The following is a 21171-nucleotide window of genomic DNA, read 5'->3' as shown; positions in this document are numbered from 1 at the left end:
CAATTAAATGGGGCAAGAATAATCTTTTCAATAAATAGTGCTGAGACAACTAGATAGCCACATGCAAAAGAATGAAGTTGGACCTCTTCCTTACACCATGCATAAAAACTAACTCAAAATAGACCATAGACCAAAATACAAAAGCTAAAAGTTCTTAGAAGAAAACAGGAGTAAATCTTTGTGACCTTGGGTTACTCCAGTCCTTCTTAGATTTGACGCTAAAAGCACAAAAGACAAAAGAAATATTGAACTTCAACATTACAAACTTTTCTGCTTCAAAGAACACAATTAAGAAAATAAGAAGACAAACCATAGAATGAGAAAAGTTATTTGCAAATTATATATCTGATAAGGAACTTGTACCTAGACTGTATTAAAAACTCTTACAAATCAAAACAACATAAACAAAGCAAACAAACCAAACCAACAATGACAAACAACCCAATTAAAAAGTGCAAAGGATCCAAAGAGAGATTTCTCCACAGAAGATATGCAAATACACAGCCAATAAGCACTTGAAGATATGCTCAACATCATTGGTCATTAAGAAAATACACATCAAAACCACAATGAGATGCCACTTCACAGCCACTAGGATGGCTGTAATAAAAAAGACAGATAATATTAAGTATTGGGAAGGATGTAGAGGAACTGGAAACACTTATATGTTGCTGGTAAGAATACAAGATGGTGCAGCCACTTTGAACACAGTTTGGCAGTTCCCCAAAGATTTAAACATAGAGTTACCATGTGATCCAGCAAGTGCACTCCTAGGTATATAGCCAAGAGAAATGAAAACATATGTTCATGTAAAAACTTGTACAGAAACGTCATAGCAGCATTATTTATAATAGCCAAAGAGTGGAAACTTCTGAAATGTTCATCAACTGGTAAATGGATAAGCAAAATGTGGTATATCCATAAAACAGAATATTATTCAGCAACAAAAAGAAGTGAAGTACTGACGTATACTACAACATAGATGAACCCAAAAACATTATGAAAGGTGAAAGAAGCCAGTCACAGTGACCATATATTGTATGATTGCATTTATATGAAAAGGTATATGTAAGTCCAGAATAGGCAAACTATAGAGACAGAAGATAGATTAGTGGTTGTCTAGGGCTAGAAGGCTTGGGGGAAATGGGGAGTGACTGCTAATTGGAATGGGTTTCTTTTTGGGGATGATGAAAATGTTCTAAAATTGGTTGTGATGGTGGTTGCTCAACTCTGAATAATCTAAGACCCACTGGATAATATACTTTAGAAGAACGAAGTTTATATCATTTATGCAAATTATATGTCAATATAGATGTTATAAAAAAAATCTGGGGGATTGGCATGATACTTAGTAGGTAAGGTATTTATATTAAAGCACACCCCACTGTCCTAATGAGCACTGTGCCAAGACTGCAAGAGTAAGTTTTCATGTGGAGGCAATGCAGGGCCAAGAGGAAGAGCACAGCTCTTACAGCTGGATTGTCTGGATTTGAATCCTGACGTGACCTCTTATTAAGTCGTGGGGTCTTGGGAAATTATTTATTTACTCTGTGGCTCAGCTTCCTCATTCCTAAGTGAGAATAATGTTACCATGTTATCAAGTTGTTGTGATGACTGAATGAATTAGATGTTTTTATGGTGCCTGGCACATAGTAAATCATAGTAAGTGCTATATAAATATTTATTATTATTATATATAGTCCACAAACTTCAAAACATAACTTTTTGGTGCTGACTGAATTCCAACTCTTTCTGCTTCCAACTTAGTGAGTAAACGTATGAAAAAAGGAGCCGAAGTTAGAGTAAGGAAAAATGGATTTCTAAGGGACAGATTTCAGACAGATAATAACAACAACAAAAACACAGAGGAAAAGGAAAACAACATCGGCATTTGCCTCCTCATGTTGCTACATTCTAAGAAATAATACCTTGTTTCTGTGAAATGCGATTAAATATATCTCAAGAAAGAGGCAAAATGTCTGCATTTACCTTTTGAGAGCTGCAATTAGGAAATTCTCTAACTACTAACTCAACTACTGAGTTACTAAAGTTGTTAGCACTGGGTGGTTCCCACGATTCTGGCCTGAGCTGCACTATAATGATCCAGTTCTTTATGATGGAAGAATGGAGAGAAAGATTGAAAGAGTATTAGTCAGAGGTGGAGTTATTAACAGGTGATGGGAAGAGTAAGATAGCTGAGGGCCAACCTGAGGGTCAAGGGCCTCAATTAGAAAGGATCATGGAGGAAAATGGCACAGAGTAATTAATGGTCTTGGATTAGCAAGAAGTTCAGCAGGTCAGGATTCTCACACGGGGCAAATTAGTTGATCAGTGATATAAGGGTACTAAGCCTAGTCCCAGGAAAGGTCCCGTTTGCACTAAGAGGATCCATGTTAAGATTTAGGATCTTTACACTGGGTAATTTATTTTGAAGTCTCTCACTTTTTTTTTTTTTTTTTAGTGTTTACAGTAATCATATTGCTGTTTGTGCTGTTATTTTTATTCTAAGAGCGTTATATGTATGCTGTGGGATAAAGCAGATGAGTATTTATTTATTCATTTATTTGGCTGTGCTGTGTGGCATGCAGGATCCTAGTTCCCCAGCCAGGGATTGAGCCCATGTCCCCTGCACTGGGAGCACAGAGTCTTAACCACTGGACCGCCAGGTAGGTCCCTGAAGTCTCTCACTTTGAATGTAGAAATCTTTCAATACCTACTTCTGATATTCTGATGAGCATTATTACTCTTCAAAACTGAAAAAAGTTTTTAAAAATTCATTGGCTTTAGTAATTGATATAGTTGACAAGTTAGCAGATTCATGTTCTCATTATTTATATAACCATGGAAGAGACCGAATCATCTTCCAGGTTAAATATGGTATGTGCGACTCACATTTAACAAATCACAGATGACAGAAGACTAGCTGGGTTATCTTACCACGAATTGAACCCGCGCCCTTGGCAGTGAAAGCAAGGAGTCCTAACCACTGGACTGCCAGGGAATTCCCGGGTTATTGCTTCTTATTGATTTTTTTTTGCAGGATTTCTAATCTTGTGGTGATCATTTTAATGCCATTTTCTAATGTGGCCTTGATGGCCACCGTCAGTTGCTCAGTTGTTTACATCGTAACTCAGGTTGGGATGACCTGTGTGTTACTTGACTTCTCCTCTGGCACCATAAGAGGGGGAACTGAGGAATAAATCAAGACTTCCACACATATGATAAGATGAAAGATGTAGCAAAACATGGAGGTCTATTCTAGAGTAAGATGATAGAAAGGGTATTCTAGAAATCATCTGCAGTTAAATCTTGTCAAAGGGAGATTAGAAAGAAATCCAGGATCATCTAGGTTTCAATTGACATTAGACACAGGAAGTGCCACAGGGTGAGGTTTCCTTGGATGTGTCCCATACCTTCTCTTCTGGATTCCCAAATCCTTTTAAGCTGTTTGGAAGGTTTGCAAGATTTTAAGGGATTGTGTAAACTGAATACCATTCTGTTTAATTATCATATAAACTTTATATAGGCACTTGGTGTTTCCAAATGGATGAAAAACACACACCTTCAACAGAGAAGGATGGTGTAAATAGAAAGAATATTGAACCGGGAACCTTTAACTACCATTAACTGACTTCATGACTTTACATAAGTGATTTTAACTCTGAGTTTCCTCTTCAAATTAAGATATGGAGGGCTGGGAGGTGAGGGAGGGGGAACAGGTGGGTGGGCTAGATTGCTGCGGTTCATGTCTTTACTAAGATACTATGGTTCCTTCTGGAACTTCTTTGAAGCTGGCTCTATTGTTCTTTTGTTGCAATGGGGGTGGAGTGGTGCTGTTTTCCTTTAGAAAAGTACATTAGGGTCAGAGAGCCAGCTGATTTTATTGTCATGCCTCAATGGGGCTCTGAGGATGACCTTTGAATAACTAACAGAGGCATCTAGTCCTCTCTTCTTTCCTACTCCTTTCAGAGTGTCATTTAGCTGTTAGACTGCTTTATTGAAATTTTGTTTCAAGTAAGAGAAGATAACCAGGAGATAAAATCATGAAATCTTTATAGCATGTAAAGAGTTTACTAAAGGTAAATCAGAGCTTAATATCTAGTTCAAAACGGTGATACTCAAAGTGTCCCTGGACAGCAGTATCAGCGTCACTTGGGAACTCATTAGAAATGCAAATTCTCATGCCCTACCCCAGACCCATTACATTAGAAATTCTGGATGAGGCCCAGCAATCTGTGTTTTCAGAAGTCCCGTAGGGGATTCTGCTGCACATTACATTACAGTTTGAGAGTCACTGCCCTAATGCTGATGTAGCTAACAGGTGGGAAGCTTTTGTTGGATTGCTTGGAGACTGGAAACGTGAGATCTTCCTAAAGAGGAATTACTAGGTCTGCAGAATAGCTTGGGCAGGGGCCATGAAGCAGGAAGGTGTCCCTGTTTGGAGGGCAAAGCTTTGCATTCTATTCCTGGGTAGCAGAGCCAGAGGCTGACCGCCAGTGTGGCCGTGTTCAGAGACCCAGTCTCACAGAAAGCCCTGTTTCTCCCATTTCCCAGCTCCCTTCTGCCCAGGAAGAAGTGTGATTGTTGTAACTGTGAAAAGAGCATGGATTCAAGTCCCACTTCTGACAGGCCCTTAGCCAGCTGTGAGAGCTTTGGGAAATGACTTCATTTCTCTGAGCCTCAGTTTCTTCATCTTTATAACCAATACCTCTGGCAAAGCGTGGTGTGGTTTATGTGCCTCACACATAGTAGGTATTGAATAAACACTAGTCCCCTTGCTCCCCGGGTACTTAGGGCTGATGCTCAGTTGGTGCAGAATGAGATTGGCTGCAGTCACTCTGACTGGTCAGTGTCTGAGCCGCCCTAGTTGTTAGTTACTTCACACGTCAGCCCCGCACATTTCCTTACAGGACAGATGTGGACAGTCTTACAAACCACAGCTGGAGTAAGTTTAAAGTGTATTTAACAGATGAAAATTATGTTAATGTTTAAATTATTGACAAAACAAGACATTGCAAAATTCTTTTTAATTGGTCAAACTTAAATTTTGGAAATATGGCTATTTCACAGTGATAACCTCTAGCAAGATCTTTTTTTGATGTCTCCACAGGAACCCTTACCGGGAACTTAAATGGAATGGTACTTACCATGGTGCCATGAGGCATTATAAGAAGACTGATTGGCCATGACTGGGTCTGGGTGTAGTTCCTAAGCAGCCGTCGAGCCCAGAATTGACCCACAGTCCCAACTAAGTTCAAGGGGGCTGCTAGGCTGCAGCTCTTGCAGAGCCAGGTGCCATGTGGTTACTCTGAAGTGCCTTCATCCCTGGAAGAAACTCACCGGATGAGCCTTGAGGAGCCCTTCAAAGTCCTGGAAACCGGTTTTCATAAAATGTTTTTCAGTAAGGTACTGGTACATCAATAAGTTGCATTTGCTGCCTTGATAACTTTCTCAAATATAAAATCCACTGCATAAAACTCTTTGATTTTCATCCTTAGTTCCAAAATGTGAGTTCTAAAAGATCACTATAGCTATGCCCATCAAAATATCATTTAAAAGCTCCAATTCTCCAGCCCCTTCTGTGTGGCCTACAGATTATCTACTTTGAAATTTCTTCACCAGATAGGGAGAAATGTCTAAAGCAATCAGCTGTCTTTCATGTAGCCCAGGTGCAGTTTTACAAAAAGATCAGTGTTCTGTCAGTTAAACGCTGGTTAAATAAAGTGGTGTAAAATAGAACATAAGAGAAACAAATTACCAATGACCTATTTCCTCTGGGGCACCCGGTTTCAGCCTTCCCTTAATTTTCTCTAGTGTGGGCCTGTTTGAAGGCCCGCAGTTTTGAGGGTACATCTCATCTACTAGTGGAAACTATGCCATATCTCATTTGTGTTTCCTTCATGATTGTATAGCCTACTTTTCAAACTTGGCTATCATAATTTACTCAGTTTGTATTTTACTTCTCTTTAAGATATGTATATTTTAATGTTTAAAATATTGCATTCCAAGTTCCATCAGCCAACATTTCTCAAATGACTATTTCAAAAGAAATAGAAGATGAAGTCTCTTCTTTAAAAAAAAAAAATCATACATGCTATTTAGGAAGGCACAGCCCACCCAGATGAAATAATGAAGAAATTTTTTTGAAGCAGTAAGTTGGCAAGTGCTAAAGAATAATTTGCAAAAATGAATGATGTCCAAGGGGAACTAACTAGAAAAATGATCAGAACCGGGCAGGGTACTCAAAAAGGCTTCTGGTGGCCAATAGGCACATGAAAAGATGCTCAACATCATTAGTTATTAGAGAAACACTAATCAAAACTACAATGAGGTACCACCTCACACAGGTCAGAATAGCCATTATTAAAAAGTCTACAAATAACAAATGCTGGAGAGGGTGTGGAGAAAAGGGAACCCTTCTACACTGTTGGTGGGAATGTAAACTGGTGCAGCCACTAGGAAAACAGTATGGAGGTTACTTAAAAAACTAAAATTAGAGTTACCATATGATCCAGCAATCCCACTCCTGGTCATATATATATCTGGAAAAAAAACTATAATTTTTTAGATACACAAAGATACACAAACCCCTATGTTTATAGCAGCACTATTTACAATAGCCAAGACATGGAAGCAACCTAAATGTTCATCGACAGATGAGTGAATAAAGAAGATGTGGTACATATATACAATGGAATACTACTCAGCCATAAAAAAGAATGAAATAATGCCATTTGCAGCAACATGGATAGACCTAGATATTATCATACTAAGTGAAGTAAGTCAGAAAGAGAAGGACAAATACCATATGATATCACTTATATGTGGAATCTAAAATATGACCCAAATGAACTTATTTACAAAACAGAAACAGACTCACAGACATAGTGAACAGACTTGTGGTTGCCAAGGGGAGGGGGCTTGCGGGAGGGATGGATTGGGAGTTTGGGATTAGCAGATGCAAACTATTATATATAGCATGGATAAATAACAAGGTCCTACTGTATAGCACTGGGAACTATATTCAATATCCTGTAATAAATCATAATGGAAAAGAATATGAAAAATAATATATATATATGATGGTATCACTTTGCTGTATACCAGAAACTAACACAACATTGTAAATCAACTATAGTTCAATAAAGAAATAAATTTAAAAAAACCCAAAACCCAAAAAGGCTTCTGGGAGGCAGTGAAATTTATTTTAGGTTTTGATAAAGAGAAATTGGGTTTAGAGAAAAGTTGTGAGGGTACATGTTAGACAAAGGGGATATTTGACTTATGTGCAGGGGAAGGCAAACACACTTTATTTCAGATAATTGTAGAACCATTAAAACAACTGGCTCATTTTTTTCCCCTCATGCTGTTAAGATTTAAGATGAACAGGAAAATATATTTATCAAACAATCTATTATATCTAGTCCTCACTTCTTCCTTCTAGTTTATTGAAAATTCCACCTACATTTTCTTTACAGAGCCCCCCAAAGGCTCTATTATTAACTGTTTTTATATTTGTTTTTTCCCCTAAATTTTACTTGCTAAATCATTTTTCATCTAATTCATTTATACAATTTTTGGCTTTCTTTTGTTAAATGACACTAAATAATTGTAGACCAGGCAAAGTTGGTATACTCACTTAAATGACTCCCTATCTGCCATCTGTTGTTTTTTCTTTTCTCCTAAGTGGAACAAACTTCCTTCTGAAATAATTTACTGCAATCCCAAACGGCTGTTTATGGTCATTTTAGAGATAAAATTCCATAAACTCAGGTTAGCACTGACATTTTATAAGTGCTGTCGAGTCAATGCTGGGGAATGGAAACCATCTCACTTGGTGCTCTAAAGTGGAAGCATCTTTTGTCTGCTTATTATTGACTGTGAGAAATGGCTGGATTAAAGCAGCGAAATGTTTCAGTGATGCAGAGCAAAGGTGACTTCCTGTTTTGTTTTAGGGTTTGTTTCCTTCTCTTCTCAATGAAGGCTGTGTTTTCTGTCATTCTGCAATCCTTTTGCTCAGTGATTTCCCATTGAAAGGGCAGGGTAGGAGTGCCTCGGCAGGTCATTCATTTACAATTTGCCCTGAAAAGGGAGGAAGGGGGAGAGGGAGGAAAAGGGGCGGCTCATTAGTGGAAGGAGCAGACCAGGAGGGGATCTGTTTTCCATTTTCTTTTCTAGATTGAGCTCATTTGGATGAAAAGGGTTTTATTGTTGTCATTATCATCATTATCATTACCAGTGTGGTGTAATTTTCCTACACATCTCTCAAGTGTTAGGTGAAATTATTGGTGAGAAGAGTTAATAAATGCCATTTTATTTTAGTGAGTAAAATCGAGAAAAAAAAAAATGCCCAAGTACTTTAAAGCAGTTTTCAGTTTGAAACTTAAAAAGCAAAACTCAAAAGTTTTAATTCTGCAGGGCAAAGGAAAAACAAAATAACAACAACAACAACAAAAAACCCACCCGTATCTTGCTTCTAGTGGCCTATTTGTAATTATATAGTGTTTCTTCTCCTTTTATGAAAGGCGATTTCCCTCCACCCAGTTATTCAAAATGCAGACCTCTGTAGTCAGGAGCTCTGGGTTGATAAGGCTCCAACACCGCTGCAGGGGTCCCTGCTTCCTGCGACTTGGACATTGAGTGACGTTGCTTAAGTCTTTCCCCCTCAGGTCTGACTTTCTGCAGAGCCGGTGATCACAGAGGTGAGGCTATAATTTGCTTAAAGGAAATATCTCCAGGGAGCGTGGGGCTCGGGTGGGTTCCCAAGTGGGGACCTGGGGGCGCTCCTTCGTGGGGATTTGGGGTGGGCTCTTCAGTGAGAGGCCGGGGGCTCTCCTTTGGAGCCGGGGGTTGGGGGAGCTGAGGGGCTGCTCCCCTGTGTGTGGGTGGGGAAGAGGTGGTCGTCTCAAGTCCGCTCTGTCTTGGGTTCTCGCATCCTCACTGCTTCGTCACGCTTCCCTTTCCTCCGCCTCCAACCCACAGACCTCTCTCCGGACCCCTCACTCCCTTCCCGGGAAGGGGAGCGAGGGCTGGAGGGCTGGGACTGCACCGGGGCGGAGCTGCCCTTCGGGTCGGTAGGTAGGAAAGCGAAGCGCAGAGGGTCGCAGCCACAGACCTCCCGTCGAGGCTCCTCCTGCTGGTCCCCTCCTGCCTGCGGCTGGCTGGCCGCAGCTCACACCAAAAATTGGATCTTCTGCTCAGCCTGCAAGACTTGCAAACTCTTCCTGCACCCTCCTCCCGCATTAGGAGTCTCTGCCCTCCGGTTGCCCCCTTCCCCAACCCCCCTCCGGTCCTCCTCCTCACTTGGGAGAATTTCATGCTTCTTTTAGCACCTTTTTGTAATCCAGGGGAGGTGACACCCCAGAGCTCCAACTACCTCAGCTGAATTCTACTTTTGTTTTCATTTCTCCCTCGCTTCCTCTTGTTTTCCTCTCATCTGATTCATCTGCGAAGTCCGATGCTTCTGCCAGAGGGAGCGAGGAATAAATAGATGCTGCGGCCCCAGAAGGCTTAGACGTCGGGAAAGAGCAGCCAGAGCTGCAGGAGCGGCAGGGGCGGCGGCGGCTGGAGCTCGGCGAAGCTCGTGGTACCCCATTGGGGGAATTTGATCCAAGGAAGCTGTGAGATTGCCGGGGGAGGAGAAGCTCCCAGATCATTGTGTCCACTTCCAGGGGGGGAGGAGGAGACGGCGGAGCGGGCCTCTTGGCGTCCTCGGCACTGCTGCACCCTGCCCCGTCCCGCCGGGATCATGGTCTGCGGCAGCCCGGGAGGGATGCTGCTGCTGCGGGCCGGGCTGCTCGCCCTGGCTGCGCTCTGCCTGCTCCGCGTGCCCGGAGCTCGGGCGGCAGCCTGTGAGCCCGTCCGCATCCCGCTGTGCAAGTCCCTGCCCTGGAACATGACCAAGATGCCCAACCACCTGCACCACAGCACCCAGGCCAACGCCATCCTGGCCATCGAGCAGTTCGAAGGTCTGCTGGGCACCCACTGCAGCCCGGATCTGCTCTTCTTCCTCTGCGCCATGTACGCGCCCATCTGCACCATTGACTTCCAGCACGAGCCCATCAAGCCCTGCAAGTCTGTGTGCGAGCGGGCCCGGCAGGGCTGCGAGCCCATCCTCATCAAGTACCGCCACTCGTGGCCGGAAAGCCTGGCCTGTGAGGAGCTGCCGGTTTATGACCGCGGCGTGTGCATCTCTCCCGAGGCCATCGTCACTGCAGACGGAGCCGGTGAGTCCTGACACTGCACAACCTGCGCCCCCCCACCCCCAACCCCCGGCCCAAGCGTGTCCTCCAGCCGCTCACTTCCTGGAGTCCTTGTTACTCGCCTTTACTCTCTGATTTCTGTCTCTTCTCTGTGGATCACTTCTCTTAATGTCTCTCTCAATTACTGCTCTATCGAGCACCATGCCTTTTTCTCTCTCACCTCATCACCCTTCCAAACGGATGCACTCTATTCCAATAGGCGATCTGTCTTTCTAAAACACTCAGTTCCTTCCACTCCCATTACACTTCTACTCAACACTGCCCCTTCACTTCTTCTTTCCATGTCCAAGTAACCACATCTCCTAGAGTGATGCTTTTTTCTTACTTTCTTAATTTGTTTAGAATCACTTAACTTTCTTGCCTGATTCTCTTGCATTCTCAGTCATGAGTTTTCTATATTCATCGTGTTTAGCTACTTGTCAAGATTGTATGGTGAAAACAGAGAGCTGAAGAACTGTTTTCTTCTAATCGTTAAAAATGCCAAGATAATTCCAGTAACCTTACTCCAACCCACAGATGTTAGTGGTATGTGTTTGCTCAACATCCAGTTTGAGCAATTACCTTCACCTTAAATTTCCCCTTCCTTTCAATGAGATAAATTGTTCTTCCATTCCAGACTGACATAGCTGGGAAACATTGCCATGCACTGCTAATTAGCTCCTGAGACTTCCTGCAGCCACAGAGCTGGCGGAGTGAAATTGCTGGGCTCCTTTCACATTCCCACATGACTTCAAGTCATTTTGTAAATGACATATGGATGAAAGGAGTTATGTTTAAGGCGTGTTATCATCATACACTCATGTAATGTTATTTTTAATCTCACCCCTTATCCCACTCTTAAGCTCTGCAAATAATTTGTCTTCGATACTTTATTTTATGCTCTTTCTCTGTGTGCATCAAGCACCGGTTCATTTCAATCTTTCCCTACTGTAAAACTTTATTGCAGTTCTACAGTAAATGGAATCGATCACAAGTTGTTTTCTTACTAGTGTTTGGTCTAATTAGGGCAGTCATAACTCTTAAGACCCCAGCTAAACCTAGTTCATTATGGTCCATTTAATTCTAACTCAAAATCATTCCTCCCAACTACCCAAAACTCGAAAATTTCACCCTTCATATACTTTAAATATAAACCCAATCTTTTATGATTGGTCCTCTTTCACACCCTCCCCAGATCAACTCTGCCCTTAGATGTGATGTCTTTATACCTCCTTCTCTGTTCATTTTTGGGGCATCAACTTTTTCTTCTGCCTCTCAACTTGCTCAGCCTAAGCTCATGTCCTTAGTCCGTTTCTAGGTAAAATAGTTCTTGGTGGTCCGGGAATTGATTTGGAAAAATTGCTTTCTGTGCCCATTGCATTGACCCACTTAACATACAGTGAGTGGGGAGGGGAAAAGTACTTGTACAAATAGCTGCAAAACCAAACTGAACAGAAAGATTTCAAGAGCTTTTTGATGGTCACCTCAGTTTATCACCTTTGACTACCCCTATTGTCGTCTTGATTTTAATGACGAACCAACGACTGGTTGTTTAAAATAATCAAAAAGAAATGTATTTCTTATTAATCTTTGGTCTAAAAGAGCACTCTTGAGCTTTTGTACTCATTAACGTTACAGGCTGTGCAGACACTGGGAGAGCTCAGTTGCTGCCCTGGCCTGCCAGGCACTTAGATTAGTTAAATGCTGGTGCTCTTCTCAGGCCAAGGGCTAGGAACGAGGTGGCCACGGTTCACACTGAAATGCATTCCTCCTCTTGCTCTGAAACCTCTGTTAGAGGTGCACTTCAAATGAGAGAGGTTTGGCAAGGTTAATGGCTCTCAAAAGCCATGGTCAATATGAATGGAAAGCAGTTTCCTTAAGTGTCCCTTAAGTTACCTATCATCGTGGACCAAATGTAGAACAATTGCCTCATTGACGCCCTCAAATAGGACATGCATGGAAACAATTTGTCAGTCCATGGAACCTGATTGCTAAGCTGCTTTAAAATGCCATAATGTGCTTTGCTGACAGCATCCTTGCTAGAAAAAGAAGTAGGGGTAGGTGGCAGTTGGAACTGTATTTTAGTGATGGTCTCCCTTCCCCTTCCCTTTACCATAACCCTCAGTGTGAATCAGAGACTGTGGTGGCAGGAGGGAGCTGAAGGGGAGGTGGGGAAGGGGAATGGAATGGTGGATTCCAAGGCCGGCTTGCTGAAAATTACATTCCCTATCCTGGGTCAAACTGTCAGGCACCTGGAATTACTTAGGAACTACCACATGTGGCCAGTTTAATTTACGATGCAATATGCTCCTTGGTTCAGTGGGATATGGTAGTTCACAAAGCAGGGTTTTTTTTTTCCTTCCTCTAGGTATAAACAGAGTTCCTATGTCTTATGCCTAGAATTTAGCAGAATATAAAAATGAGGTCTCCCTGAACAAAATGGAACCACCTTTTACGTTCCTTCAATGTCAAGAGGATTTTCAAATCCTACCATTCACACAGATCTGTTCCCTTGTAGTACATTATGACTCCACCAACAAGTTTAAGGACATTTTACAAAGCAAAATCTTACTGAAATGAAATATTGCTTCAAACTACTTTTTGTTTTGAAATATTAGGGGCAAACATATTTTTATAAAGAAAAGATCATATCTTCCTGATTATTACCAAGAAATTCACATGAAATTTATTCTTTTTCCACATTTTATATTTACTAGAGAGTTGAGACTGCATGTACACCTGCTTTATCTGAGAATTCAGTTCAATTTAGTCATTCAGCCAGTTAATTAAGACCTTAGTCAAATCTTTAATATTGTATAGTGAGTAAAGGGTATGTGCTTGGAATGGGGCAGACTAGGTAGGTATTGAATCTTGACTCTGGCCTCATACCAACTGTTACTATAGGGAAATGATATAACCACTCCAATTCAAAGTTTTCTAATCTGTAACATGGGGACATACTGCCTACACCCCATGGACGTCTGGTACATAGTAGGTCCTCAACAAATTGCTGCTCTTGCTATTGCTATTTTACCATTATTATCATTGTTATTCAAATTGATTTTTTGTTTGTTTTTTTGGACAAACATGGTCTGTTGGTAAATGCAGGTACGGCCTAGAACTTTTATCAGTTCAACTCTGGGAAACAAGCTTCACACTGAGAACTAACTGGGAAAGCGGATCTTATTTCTCCTGAATATAAACTTAGTATTTCATTGTACACAAATGGACCTGGACCTCAGGCTCAAGAACAAATCCCTTTGGGAGCAATAGGTATAAAGAATGAGTCTGATGGATGTCTGTTAGTTACAAATAGTTTATCTGAGAAATGTAGACGTTGAGTGTTTAAGAAAATTTATGGTCTGATAGTTAACTGGTGTTTATACAGCCTCCTGGTTTGCCGTGCCAAGGGCTTTATAATCGCTCCTCAGTCACTGCTGCTTTTTGTTGTCACCCCAGCTCTTGCCCAGCACATTTCTCCCAGCCCTCTCTCGCCTGGCAGAGCTGTGCCAACTTTCACATGCATGCACTGCTGTTTAATCATTTCTCCACTTTCTGGGGAACAGGCAGCCTTTTCTTTAGCCCTGTTCTACAAATATTTGAGGGGCCAAATACCAAGAAGGGAGAATTATTTAGTGTGATATGCAGAGGAAAATGGAATGGAAAGGAGAAATGGACATTTTAGATTAAGACTAGAGAGAAAACATGATTCTAAAGCTTCTTCATAATGTAAAATATTGAAAGGCACTCTGGATGGGGTAGGGAAGAGTATTTTAGAATGCGGTGATATTAAATTCTATTTATAGCTAACACAATTATTAGTGGTAATGGAATCTCATGTAGTTTCCAAATTGTATTTCAGTAACTCACTTTTATCTTATTCCCACAAAATTCTAAATAGTTGTTTGCTATAAATAGCAAAAATGACTAAGTTATATTTGTCCTTTCTCCTCCTACTAGGTGTATCAAAAGAGGAGACCAAGAACCACCATGTAGAGTTTTAAATTATGAAGAATTGGCTATATATCCTCAGTTTAAAGAACACCAGTTTAAAAGTTATGGGCCCTTAGTTGGAATCCCAGATTTGCCATTAATGTTGTACCTTGAGCAAGTCATCTGACCTTAACATTGGGATTGTGAAGAACAAAAAGAAATATTCATGTGAAGTGAATGATAAATGGTAAATCAACATTAATGTGATTGGGAAGAGGAACAGGAATCATTAGCGGCCACAGAATAAGAACTAACAACACTTAGTATGTTCCAGGTGCTGTTCTAAGTGGGCAATGCATATTAATTTATTTAATTCTCATAATAACTGCACAGTAGGTATAATACTATTACTCTTATCTGCAGAAAGGGAAGCTGAAGCATCTAGAGAAGTTAAGTGCACCAAGTCCATAAAGCTATTTATAGAAAGAAGATTCAAACCAGGACCTGTTCTAAGCTATACGTCCTCTCTTATGAAGAAATAGGTGATACTAACTGTACAGATAATCTGTGTCTTTCGACCATCAGATTTCAGTTAAAGGAACAAGTTTTCTTCGTTGCATTTCCAAAGCCCATTTATATGTGGCCTAAGAGAATAGAAGACAGTCCTGGACAATGGATTCCAAGAGATAAGAGATAAGTACTTCTCTGAACTTCTGAGACAGCAGGAGACATACATTGCAGGCTCTCCTGTCTAACCCTGAGCCCCTCAGTCTCTGCAGGCCCCAGAGTGAACTCATCATCTCCTTACCTTCATACGCCTATTCTCTTCTAGTATTTTCTATATTGTTAAGAGACACCACCACACCCATACTCCAGGCCTGGGAGTCAGCTTTGCTTCCGCCCTTTTCTTTATCCCCCACATTCAATAGGTATCAAGTGCTATGAGATCTACTCCGAATCCAGTTCCCTCCCCTTCTTCCCTAATGGTACTTTCTTTGTTTTGGCCTCACCATTTCTTCCATGGATTATGGAACTAGAATGATAATTGGCTTGCTGACCTCCAGTATGATGCCTCCCTATTCCAACAGGGTGATCTTTCTGAAGTACAAATCTGTTGTTTAAAATCCTTTGATATCTGCCTCTAGTCTTCATGATCTCATGCCTTCTTACCTCTCTAGTTTCCTTTCTCTCTGCTTACACCACTCTATTAGCCCCACTGGAAGACTTGCAGGTCCTTTGATGAGTCCTGTGGTTTCTCATCCCAGACGTTTGCATGTGCTATTCTCTATTTGGAAAACCCTCCTTTCCTTCTCCAGCTCTTATTTAGAGCTCTTCTCCTGGAAACCTCTATGACCCCTACCTGAAATCCTTGGGGCATTAAAACCTACTAATAATACCCGCTATTTTAATTTAGGATAATTTTGTTAGAATTCCTAAGTTTAACTTTCTGAAAACATTTTTTTGGATTATTTCTGATCAGAAAACTTTGGTTTTCTCTCTTATAATTCTAACAACTGATGTCTAAGCACTTTAAAAAGTGTAGAAACATTTTCCTATGAATAAGAGTAAAAGAAGAAAACCAAGCTCCGAGGTTCAGCTGCTTCAAAGGGGTTTTCTTTTTCCAAGAGAAGAATTTTATCTTTCAGTTTTATTTCAATCTTTTGACATTAAACAATTATTTTAAATGTGGATCAATATATTTTTTTAATTTATGGAGAGATCATCTTTGTATAAATCATATGCATATTATCACATGATTATTAGACTTATTCAAGAATAGAATTCAAAGAATCTGACCTGAGTGGAACCAAACATTTTAGAATCAAGTATTTGTTGCCTAATTATCTATATTTTTATTTGGTGACTGCCATCTTTCCTAGGATATAGCTTTTTTTCTTATTTTTTATTAATTTTTTTGGCCACACCTCAGGTTTGCGGGATCTCAGTTCCCCGACCAGGGATTGAACCCTGGCCACAGCAGTGAAAGTCCAGAATCCTAACCGCTAGGCCACCAGGAAACTCCCTAGGATATAACTTTTAAAATACCAGCTAATGATTACTAAGCCTGGGAAAGTAATTCATTAGTTGTAATTTTGGGTATTATTGTTCTAAAATGGTATTATCCCTTCTTGTTTAATTTATTCATGATATGACCTGTGAAGAAAAAGGACAGAGGAAGAACATTATTTTCTATTAGGATAAACAGAGGCATTAAACTCATTTAACATAAAGTGTTAATTCAAGTGGAAAATGCTCGTGTAAGTGTACTGAGTTGAAGTGTCAGTAAGAACATATAATTAGGTACAGCATAGTGCTTTGCTGGGGCACTCAGTGTTATTCATTAGAGGCTGATTTCTAAACTAGAACAAAGAAGAATTTTACATAATTACCATTTTCATTACCATTTATCATTTTATCATTTTCCGGGATTTGGGGATCATGAAAAGAGTCGATGGCACTTTCCAATTATTACTGTGTCTGTTAATTGCACTGGCTTGAGTAGTCCCTGGATGGTAGGCTTCCTTTCTGCTAACGAACTGTTTAGTCTGCAGTTAACCCGAAACACAAGAATGCTTTCTGCATGCTTTCCTTAAGCACTAAGAATTAAAATGTATGCCAGTGAAGTGTGATACATCTATTTATCGAAGAGGTGTATTTAGTTCTTTTAGCCATCAAGAAATGTGTTGGGTGAATACCTAATATATTCATGGGCTTTAAAGTTACAGGAAGTTTTTGTGAAACTCAGAAACTTTGTTTATTACATACTGAAATAGTATGCACAGTTGATGAAGATTCAAAAGAGTATATCAACTTTCAATCACATGAAAGAATACATCATGTCCTTATTTGACCTACAAATGATAGTGTGTCAACCTCACAACACTAACAAGAATCAATTTCCTTGAGACACCTGGGTTCTTACCCAAATCAACTTGTGACTGAATTAGATTTTAATATGGGAATTCTTGAAATAATAATGAATATGTTATGATTCTTACTTTATTCTATCACCTCCTTTCAGATTTTCCTATGGATTCTAGTAATGGAAACTGTAGAGGGGCAAGCAGTGGTGAGTATATCACTATCTTCCTGGTTTTCTTTTGTGGTCAGATTAGTCTTGATGTTACCTAGATATTCAAATCTTATTTGGGGAAGTTTGTGTCTTATATTTTCAAAGTAAACTTATAAAAATATTTATTTGTATTAATTTTAGTTTTTAAATTAACATGGTAAAATTTGATCTTTTGTTTTTGTGTATAGGTCTATGAATTTTAATGCATGTTTAGATTTGTGTAACTACCACCACAATCAGTATACGTAACAGTTCCATAACCTCAAAACAAACAAACAAGAAAACCCCAGTTCCCTTGAGCTTCTCCCACCCTTAACCACTGGCAATCCCTGATCTGTTCTTCATTGCTATACTTTTGTCTTTTTGAGATTGCCATATGTGGGATGATAAGAGTATGTAACCTTTGGACATTGGCTTCTCTCACACACAAAATGCCTTTGAGATTCATCTAAGTTTTTGCATGTATCAATAGTCCATTCCATTTCGCTGCTGAATATTTTATTACTTGGATGTATTACCATTTGTTTATCCATTTATGTTTTGAAGGATATTTGGGGTGTTTCCACTTTTTGGCTATCATAGACAGAGCTATTATAAACATTTGTGTATAGGTTTTTGTGTAAATGTAAGCTTTCATTTCTCTAGGGTAAATATCTAGGAATATGATTACTGGGCTAAATGATAAAGGTATGTTTAACTTCATAAAAAACTGCCAAACTGTTTCCAAAATGACTGTTCAATTTTGCACTAGCAATACTTAAGAGTTCTAGGTGCTCTGCATCTAAGAATGGCTTTAGTTGCATCCTGCAAATTTTGATAGGTTTTATTTTGATTTTTCTTCAGTTCAGAATGTTTTATAATTTCCCTTGAGATTACCTCTGTGACTCATGCCTTACTTAGGATTGTGTTGTTAAATTTGGTGCTGTTTGGAGGTTTTTCTGTTCTTCTTATGCTATTAATTTTTTATTCTAATTCCATTATGGTGAAAGAATATAATTTGTATGATTTTAATCTTTTAAATTTGTTAAGATTTATTACATGACCCAGGATATGGTCTATCCTGGTGAATGTTTCATGTGTACTTTGGAAATATATATTCTGGTGTTACTGGGTGGAATGTTCTTTAAATGTCAATTAGATTTATTGATTGATACTTTTTTTTAGTTCTTTTATATTCTTGCTGGTTTTCTATCTACTACATCTATCAAGCACTGTGAGAGAAATGTTTAAGTCTCCAAATATTGTGGATTTTTCTGTTTCTTTTTTCAGTTCTGTCAGTTTTGTTCCATGAAGTCAAAGGTGATATTATTTGGTGTGTACACATTTAATATTTTTATGTCTTATTGGTGAATTGACCCTTTTCATGATGTAATGTTCCTCTTTATCTCTGGTAATTTTCTTTTCTCTAAAGTCTATTTTGTTTTATGTTAATGTAGCTCCTCCAGTTTTCTTTTGATTAGTGTTTGCAATGTGTATCTTTTTCTATCCTTTTACTTTTAACTTACCTACATCATTATGTTTTAAATAAATTTCTTCTAGACATCATATAGTTGGTTTTTTTGTTGGTGTTGGTTTTCTATCCATTCTGTCAACCTTTGTCTTTTGATTAGTATATTTAGATCATTTACATCTGTTGTAATTATTAATATCTTTGTATTTAGAGCCACTATTTTATTTGTTTTATGTTTGTTCCCTCTCTTTTTCATTCCTGTTTCCAATTTCCTAGCTTTCTCTTGGATTATTTGAATGAATCTCTCTCTCATTCTCTCTCTCTCTCTGTTTCATGTGCATGTGTGTGTACACACACACACAGACACACCCATGTATGTGTCTGTGTGATATATATATATCTATCTTTCCATGAGACAATGTAGTATTTTCTCTTTGAACCATTCATGTTTCTTTCAAACATTAAATATGTTTTAAACAGCTCAAGAGGAGAAAAATAGCCTACTGTATTTCTACAGATGTTTATAATTTCTATCGTTCTTCCTTCTTCCCTGATGTTCTAGTATCATTTCCCTTGTGTCTGAAGAACTTCCTTTATGCTTCTTTTAGAGCAGTTCTGGTGGCAGCAGATTCTATCAGTTTTCCTTCATCTAAAAATTCATCTCATATTCATTCCTGAAGGATATTTTCATTGGATATAGAATTCTGGGTTGGCAGTTCATTCAGTCCTTAAGAAATGCTATTTCATTTACTTCTGTCCTCAGTGTTTCTCATGGGACATTGGTTTTCATTCAGATCGTTGTTCTCCTGTAAGTAATGCATCAGATTTCTCTGGTTGCTTTCAATAATGTTTTCTTTGTTTTTACTTTTTAGCAGTTTGATTACAGTATGTCTGGACATTGATTTCTTTGGGTTTATCCTGTTTAGGGTTAATTGAGTTTCTTGTATCTATACGTTTATACCTTTTCTCAGATTTGGGAAGCTTTCAGAAATTATTTCTTCAAAAAATATTTTATACCACATTCTCTTCTACTTGAGAGTTGATGATGATATGAATTTTAGACCTTTTGATATTTCCCACAGGTCCCAGAGGCTCTGTTCATTCCCTCCCAGCCTTCCTCTGTTCTTTACATTGGATAATTTCTATCGGCCTGTCTTCAAGTTTACTGACTCCTGCCTTAGTCCTCTCCATTCTGCTGTTGAGCCCATCCACTGAACTTTTAAATTTCCATTATTGTAATTTTCAAAATTAAGATTTCCTCTTGGTTCTTTATTATATCCTGAATTTCACTGTTGAGAATTTCTATCTTTCCCTTCATTTCAACAGTGTTCACCATGACTTTCTGGGGAATTTTTATAAAACTGCCTTAAAATCATGGTTGGATAATTTCAACATTTGTGTCATCTGATTGTTTTTTCCCATACAGATTGAGATTTTCCTGGTTCTCATGGGCGGAGTAATTTTTTATTAGATTCTGGACATTTTGAATATTATGTTCTAAGACTTTGGGTCTTTAAAATCATATGGAGAATGGTGATATTTTTGCTCTAGCAGCAGTCTACCTAACTGGGTTAGGCTGCAAATTCTGACTAGTCTTCTGTGGGTTGTGATTTCAATATCAGTTCCACTTCCAAAGGCATTTGCGGTGTCTTTCAGATCTATCCCATGTGTACACTACTCAGTGGCCAGTGTGAGATCAAGGCTGTGATTTATACCATAGTCGAGTTTTCAAAGTCTATAGTATACTGTTTAGTGTCAGATTCACACATACCCAGGGGTGAGCCCAGCAGTTCATAAATATTTTTATGGGATCACTTCCCAAGCTCCTCCCTCTCTGTGATTGCCTTAGTACTTTTCTGTTCCTTGGGGGCTCCCCCTTTTTGTCCTTTGGCCAGAAAGCTGGAGCTTTATTTATCCCACTCTGTGATATACTTCCTGTGACTTCTTCTGTATCAGGGGCCAAGTGGTGGAGGACAAAGCAATGGGGGTTTGTCCCAGTCTCTTGACACCACATGTCATCCAATCAGAAAGGAAGGTTCCCCTCCATCGTCATTTTAGGCTTCCAAGGACCTCCCTTGCAGCAGCTGTTGCTGCCACCACTGTCCCAGGATTCCTTCAGAGATGGGGATAGAAGAGAATGGAGTGTTAGGAGACCCTTTCTGACTTCCTGAGTCAGAACCAGGGGGCTTTTCCTGGAGGACTCTCTGCATGATGACTACTTCCTGGCTGTGTTGAAACCAGGCTGGGAGGTACCAGAGGTGGAAAGAATGATGAACCCACTATCAGTCTGATGGTACTGAGCTTCTCCTCAAACTTCCTGCTACTGTTTACTTTTCAGAGTCCTTAAGTAGCAACATCTTGCGTTCTGTTTTATAACTGTGTTCAGTGGGAGATACATGATGGAGTCTACTTACTCCATCTTTCCATAAAATAAACCCTTAAGTGAAGTATGGCATACGTGCAGAAAAGGCACA

General features: G+C 39.6%; 1 protein-coding gene across 2 annotated transcripts in view; it reads left to right on the top strand.

Annotated features, from left to right (window-relative positions):
• Positions 1–8310: 8310 nt before the first annotated feature.
• FRZB (frizzled related protein) overlaps positions 8311–21171 on the top strand; it is a 34188-nt gene continuing 21327 nt past the window's right edge. Inside the window, exons 1-3 of one of the 2 annotated variants that reach the window (XM_082466808.1) lie at positions 8311–8702; positions 9454–10226; positions 17197–17244. In XM_082466808.1, the coding sequence (XP_082322934.1) occupies positions 9749–10226; positions 17197–17244 (526 nt within the window). In that variant the 5' untranslated portion in view covers positions 8311–8702; positions 9454–9748. Of the gene's footprint in view, positions 8703–8802; positions 10227–17196; positions 17245–21171 lie in introns of those variants that run through there. The other variant, XM_082466807.1, reaches the window with a different exon arrangement.

Source organism: Balaenoptera physalus (genome assembly GCF_965194825.1).
Source record: "Balaenoptera physalus genome assembly, chromosome: 6".
In the NCBI taxonomy this organism is placed as follows: Eukaryota; Metazoa; Chordata; class Mammalia; order Artiodactyla; family Balaenopteridae; genus Balaenoptera; species Balaenoptera physalus.
This window is presented reverse-complemented; position numbering and strand designations above follow the sequence as displayed.